Source organism: Glycine max, chromosome 8 (assembly GCF_000004515.6).
Source record: "Glycine max cultivar Williams 82 chromosome 8, Glycine_max_v4.0, whole genome shotgun sequence".
In the NCBI taxonomy this organism is placed as follows: Eukaryota; Viridiplantae; Streptophyta; class Magnoliopsida; order Fabales; family Fabaceae; genus Glycine; species Glycine max.
In genome coordinates this window covers 46841931-46849461 of record NC_038244.2, presented here as the reverse complement: position 1 = coordinate 46849461, position 7531 = coordinate 46841931, and the positions used below count along the sequence as shown (strand labels likewise).

Here is a 7531-nt window from a genome sequence, read left to right as displayed (position 1 = left end):
ATGATACGTGTGAACGATACTGTCATATCAATTACTCTAATAATAAAATCACATGCATGCGAACTAATTCTTAAGTTGAAGAGGCTTATAAACAACTCCTGTTGAAAATGCTACGAGAGATGCTCCTTTATCATTCCTAGTTCTTTCTTTCTATCCTTTTTTTTCCCTCCAAAACGTGTCACCAACATAGAGAAAATAAAGAGTAGTAATATTTAGACACTTATGATCTACAAACATTCTACTAATACCTTTCATTTTTATTTATATATCTTTCTCTCTTCCTATCTCTTTCAAGATGTATACACCTTGCAACTTTGGGTATGTAAGAATCATTTCCTGAAAACAAATTGGAGAAGATAGAAGTCAGAATATATTGATGGTAACTGACACACTAAAGCGCGTATATATATATATATATATATATATATATATATATATATATATATATATATATAAAGGCAAGGAGATTTTCATTAGACCCAACAAATGAGCAAATAAAAAGGCAGATACTGTACAGTATATTATATTGATCATGGCTATTACAACGAACCCTCTTGTTGTTGGACGTGTAATAGGAGATGTTCTGGAGCCATTTGCAAGTTCTATCCCTTTGAGAGTTGTTTACAACAATAACAAAGAAGTCATCAACAGTGGAGAGCTCAAACCCTCCCAAATAATCAACCCTCCACGAGTTGAGGTTGGTGGTGATGACCTCAGGACCCTCTACACTCTGGTATATATATATGTATTTATTTAATTTAATTACATTCTTCGTTTTGGTCGTTCAAAAATGAAAATGGGTTTTGCAAGGGAGGAGTTATTTTTCCACAAATGTGGTGAGCCATTAGCCGTATCATATACACACTATGGTCACTAAAAAATTCTTCTTAATTTGTTCATGAGTTATATATATCGATGGTGAATTATAGCATGCACTCTATTTTGTAGGTCATGGTGGACCCTGATGCACCCAGCCCAAGTGACCCAAATATGAGGGAATATCTGCACTGGTAAGTTCTCAATACAAGGCATACTGTCGCCCTATGCACTATTCTTTCATATTTTTATCAGAATAAATCTATGCATGCATCTATGTGTTACGAGGATGGGGGTGCATGGTTTTAAAGTTTTAATAGATTAAAAATTAAATGACCAACTACTCCATGAACATAACGATAGGATGAATAAGTCAGTGCATTTGTATATGAAAACGGTAACAGTTTGACTGCGAATCTTGTCAGGGAAGTAATTAAGACTTAATTACAATAACATATCACTTTGGAATTGATGGGAGGGGTATACGTAAGTTTGCTTTGTGAGAGGCTTTTGGTTCCAAGCTATATTATTTATATTGATATATTAATATCTTGTAACCTTCTTGGTAGTTAGATGTTGAACCTTTGATATTGTATATAGGTTTAGGTACCTTTGTACCAAATAAAGATTAATATATTTTAATTTTTTGTTGATTAAAAATATAAAACAATAACATACCACTAAAATCTCTTTTAACCTATGACGTTCCAAAGATATATTGGATATAAAGCCCAAAACATGAGTAAGGTATGTAATAAGGGAGTGTGTGAAAACCTATAAAATAGCCTACAATATAAAAACGACCCAAAACCTAGAAAAGACAATAAAACAAATATACAACAGAACTACTAATGATGATCATCTACCCTTAATAGTGTTGTATACATGAAATAAACCCAATTACGTACAATTACATTGGTATCACAATAAATGAAAGAAACCAAAATGCATACGATAATACATCTTGCTACATTTTTTTGACAGATACACCTAGCTATAAAAACAAGTTTATTTGCATAACTATATACGATCAGATTAAACAAACAAAAAATAAATAAATGAAAGTTATTAAATGATTTGCACAATTAACTATACTAGCGTTATTCTATAACATCTGTACTGAAATCATCAATTGTCACGCCGATCGTAGTGAAGCAATGAAAAATATTTTTCAAAAATTTATAAAGAGAATCATCACCAAAATATATTTAGTTCGGTAAAATATTGATTAAATAACTTTATCAGAAGTTTGGAAGGCATATATATTGTTGTTAATTGATAAATGAATAGAGATTATTAGATCATATTTGGGTGATTAAAATAAAAAATAAACACACATGACATGACTTTTTTTAAAGATCATCTGACTATATATTTACTTTCATCTTAACCATTCATCTATAATTATATAATTTATATTTATAGTTCTTATATGTTTAAACTAAAAATTGTTCTTTTATTATAAGTCGTATCTGTGTGTGTATACATACAAATATAAAAAGAGATTTGTTAATATACATATACTTATTTTTTAGATGAAATACATTAACAAGTTATATCATAAGTGTATTTTAAAATAATTTTTAAATATAACTTATTATCTTACTCAAAATAAAAAACAAGTGTATGTAAGTTAACAAAAAATTATGTTAATTCATAATTATTTAATACTTCATTCCAATATTTTAAAATTCACATAATATATATTTTTAAGGTATATACAAATATTAATCACTTGATAGTTTTTTTTTTTTATCATTGTTCAACTTCTGGAACATTTAATACAAAAACTCTGTGATTTATAATTATAATTCAATAGTTGGACAAATAAAAATCTCATTTTATATAAATGATTAATAATGTAATAGTTGAGTGATTTTAAACCAATAATTTGATCATATATATATATATATATATATTAAATCATATATTTAAATGATTAATATTAATTATAAGATAAATACACATGACTTTTTTAAATAGTCATGTGGCAGATAAGTATTTTTAGTTTTGATATTTTTCATTGTTCAATTTTGGAAACATAAAAAAAATAAATTAAAGGGATTATAGTTATAATTATAGTTGAACATAAAAATCACGTTCTAAATAAAATTATGAATTAATAATTAAGGGATAGAGTGTAATTTGATTCATTAATTGCACACAAATATATGTTATTTGTTACTACCTCCGTCCATTCCTTTTTAATTGTTGGATTTTCAAAGAATTTTTATTCTTATTAATTTATTTTTCGCTTGCAAAGTTCAATATCACATTAATTATTATCAATTATATTCTTCTTTATCTGATAATTTTTAATTAATTTACTCATATAATTATTGTGGAGTGGAAAAAGAAATGAGTAAAAGTAGGAAACTTTACAATAATTTTATTAAAATCATCAAAATTTATTGTATTTTTTGGTTTCTGCATGACAACCTTAAAAGACAGACAAAAAAAAAAAAAAAAAACAGAACAAGTAACATGTACTTACTTGATTCTCGGGAAAGAGTACCATTTACACTTTTACAAGCAACAGATTTTAAAAAATGTAGTTTAAATTTTTTTAATGTACTCTTTCTAAAAAAGAAGTATACATTAATAATCACTACAAACATTTGCTAACGTACAAATATTTTTTTTAAGGAGTTCATTAGCTAGTTACACCTTGAAATATATTTTAAGAAAATTATACTTTTGAAAAATAAATAAGTGTACGATAGCAATATATATATATATATATATATATATATATATATATATATATATATATATATATGTATGTATTGTTAAGACTCTAAGATAGATGCACATGATTTTTTTAAGTATTTTTGTGACAAAAAAATAATTTTGATAATTTATGCATAATTGTATGACCTATTTATACTTGTTACGTTCTTAAAATGAAATAATATTTTCAGTATGCGTGTCCACGCGTATGCGTGCTATTAAATTTTCTGATGAGTGCCAGATCGAGGAAGAAAGCTTAAAAGTTTTTTTTTTTAATGAATTAGATTAAAAGTTGCACAAGCACATACTGTCTTTTGAAAATAATCAAGATATACACAACAAAAATGAGAAGCATATTTAAGGGTCTTATTATTCAAACTTTCTATCGTAGCATGCAAGTAAAAGATGGGTCATGGCTGGGGAATGGGCTTAGTTTTCTGATGTTTTGAGGAGATGGATATTAGGTCATGGCCATGGGTATTGGATATGTTGATGGGTCTTCGGTATCGGACTGTATATGATGATGGGTTTGATATGATTTCATGCAAAAATATATTTTACACTGTAGCCCATGTGTTATTCGTTTCATATTTTTTTTCATATGTAGCTTCCTTTATAATTTCTTATTATTATATATCATATTATAATAAATACTATATCATTCTATTTATTTATCTATCTATATATGACAACTATTATAAGAACATGTTTGAGAGCAAACAATAGCAACATTTGAATGAAAGTTAAAAATATTATATAGTTAAAATTAAAATCCAATAATAAACATCTCTTGTGAGATTATCAATGTGGTACGTAATATTTGAGATGGTAAAATGAACCTAAATCTTATGAGCACTTACAAAAATATTGCTAAGGGAAAGGATAATTATCTATTTATTGGGGTTGAGGATGGGGGCGGATATTTACCCACAAATTTTTACAGGATGGGTGCAGATACATGTACTATAGTATCCACCCCACACATCTCATATATATAAAAAATTTAAATATGTTAATGTTAGTGAAGTAAATAATTTATATCATACATATGCTTTTATGTAAAAAAAATAATTTTATTTTTCTAATTCAATTGGTATTTTAAAGTCATGGTTAATGTTTTTCAATTTAAGTGTTGATTTCATAATTGAAGTTATTGGACTAAGGATGTGTCATATTGATTTTATTTCATGTAAGAACTTTTATGTTAGGATGGTGGAATATAACCATGATTTTGATTTGTAAATTTCATGTTATCACTTTTAGGTTGAGACCAATATTATTCTTGTGCTTTTAGATATCATATTGGTTTTGGATTAACTTGTAAATCCTTAATATTATTTTGTGTAGAAGGGTGATATTAGATTTAACATACATTATATTATATTTGTTTCACTATTTAAAAATATTGAATTATTATTTAGTTTTTGTATATAAATTTATGACTTTGCTGACAGGTCTTAGAGAATATCATCGTCACATGATGTCCAAGTTTAATTAGATTTTTTGTCAAGTGATTAGAACATTAATTTTAAGAATCATTATGTTAGATGATTATCTTTTTAATATTGTTTATTTATAACTTAAAGTTTGGAGGAATCATGTTATGTTTGCTTTTTTTGATATTATATGTGAATATTTTTAATGATATGTTTGGATTATCTAAAAATGAATTTTCAATTTACTTGTAGTAATTTTTTAATTAATATATTTTTATTTATTTATTTATTAACTTCATAAATCAGTAAAATGTGGGTTGCGGGTGCGGGAATGAAAATTAAAGTTACTACCCACATCGATATTGGACCGAGTATGAGTGGTTTTTTCCTTCAAACATGAGTATGAGAACAAATACTATAAGACCTAAGTAGACCCTATCTATTATCATCTCTCCTTACCATTGTCAAGACACACATTACATTTGAATCCTTGCAAAAGCATGAAGTAAATATGTTTTTTTAAACAAAATCATTCAATATATATATATTAAAATTATTTTCATATATTTTTAATAAATTTAATTTAATATAAAAATAACATTTAATTTCGTTTAAATTTAAAAATAATATAACAATAATATTTTAAAGACAATAATATTTGTTAAAACTTAAAATAAAATAAGATTTATATTTGAATATTTAAAGAAAATAATTAGTGTAATTTAAATTAAAGAAATAATAATAATAATTAAATAATCATTATAATTTAAAAGGAAATACAATTTGATTTAAAATTATAAATAATAACATTACCATAATAAGAATAATTTAAATTATAAAATAAATATTAAAAACCAATGTTATTCTTACAAGTTATATGGAGACTACTGACAAAAGAGATAATATAAAAGTAAGTTAATGAAGAAAATAGAGAGGGCAAACTTTAAAATTGAGTACTCAATATTTATATGTATATACACTAATGTGCATTGTTTTTTTTTTTTTAATAAAAAAAGGAGCACATCTACAAGTGATATCTTGAATATATGTTAAGAAAAGTGTGTGTGTCTAAGTGAAGAGAGATAAACAGATTTTGAGTAGAAATTAATTAAATTATAACTTATTTTTTTCTTTCTTCAATGGATGCTTAGGTTGGTAACCAATATTCCAGCGACTACAAGTGCAAGCTTTGGTACGTCCCAACTCATTTTTTTTACCGGTTTTTCTATTATTTATTTCTTTGGGCCTTTTATTTATTTGACTATAGCTCTATCATTATGTGCTAGCTACTTGGTATCCCACACACTTATATTTTAAATTAAATAATCCAGACCTCCTTACTAATTAACCATTAATTTATTTTAGAGCATTCATTCCAGAATGAGACGAAAGAATGGCCAATACTGTTATAATTGTCATTCAATTAATAAAAGAATTGCCATCAATTGATGATATTTATTAAGTTTATGATATACAGGACAAGAGGTTGTGAGCTATGAAAGTCCACGACCAACATCAGGGATTCATCGTTTCATATTTGTGTTGTTTCGTCAACCGAGAAGAATGTCTATACCTGCTCCAGGATGGCGCCAAAATTTCATCACTAGAGATTTTGCAGAGTATTATAATCTTGGCTTACCAGTTGCTGCTGTCTATTTCAATTGTCAACGACAAGGTGGTTCTGGGGGAAGGAGGCTAATGTTATAAATTATATATTCGATAGAAAGAAAATAATGGAAAGTGTTAGTTAATTATTACTAATTATTATTGCCCGAGCTAGCTAGGTGTAAGTCTAACACCTGTACTACATAAATCGGATCCTCTAGCACTTTTCTGATCATGATTTTATATATGTTGATGACTGCATGTAAAATTATTGGAAGCCTTTTAAGCTTCCAACTTGGTATCCAAATATGATAAGTGTTTTAGTTGCCAAGAATGAAAATGTAGTTCATTTTATTACTGCAATTGCATGTGTTTGCGTTTATATACTTGGCACTTACGATTGAATTGAGTTGGATTATATTTCAACCACGTACTTTGAATTGAAAGTGCTTTGAATTCACCTATTTTGTCAACCTTAATTAATTTAAATTAAGCACGTGCACTGGGAAGATAATATATTACTGTCCTTATCATGGACAATGGAAGTTATCAATATCAATAACGATCAAGCAGGAATATAATACTATGAATATTTCAAAATCTGCTTCTCAAGTCTAAATCTCCTTTGCAGGTGAGGATATTCCCTAGCCTACTTTAATTTCTTTCTTCATAGCATCTTTGCGAGACCACATAATGTGTGGATGAACCATCATATTCCGATTCCTCAGTTTCTAGAGATAGATATATAGAGGACCAAAGGTCCACAGTACTAAAGTTTCAAGTAATATATTCAGCTAAACTTTTCTTTTTTTTAAAAAGAAACATTAGAACAAACACATTCTCTACAAAATTCTTAAAAGAAAATAAAGCAACATATTTTTTTTAAAAAATGAAAAAAATATTTTTTCTTTTCTCTGTGTGTGTGTAAAAAAAGAGGATTTTAG

General features: G+C 26.6%; 1 protein-coding gene across 1 annotated transcript; it reads left to right on the top strand.

Moving 5' to 3' along the window:
* The first annotated feature begins 468 nt into the window (after positions 1 to 468).
* FT6 (protein FLOWERING LOCUS T-like) lies at positions 469 to 6854 on the top strand. The gene is made up of 4 exons (NM_001254066.2): positions 469 to 733; positions 949 to 1010; positions 6134 to 6174; positions 6460 to 6854. The coding sequence occupies exons 1-4, from the start codon at positions 533 to 535 to the stop codon at positions 6687 to 6689; spliced, it is 534 nt and encodes a 177-aa protein (NP_001240995.1). The 5' UTR covers positions 469 to 532; the 3' UTR covers positions 6690 to 6854.
* Positions 6855 to 7531: the final 677 nt, after the last annotated feature.

Excerpts from the sequence above, each read along its gene's own strand:
- FT6 (NM_001254066.2), top strand. The coding sequence starts at position 533 with ATGGCTATTACAACGAACCCTCTTGTTGTTGGACGTGTAATAGGAGAT. Across the intron at positions 734-948 it reads TCAGGACCCTCTACACTCTG|GTCATGGTGGACCCTGATGC; the intron begins GTATATATATAT and ends TCTATTTTGTAG. Across the intron at positions 1,011-6,133 it reads ATGAGGGAATATCTGCACTG|GTTGGTAACCAATATTCCAG; the intron begins GTAAGTTCTCAA and ends ATGGATGCTTAG.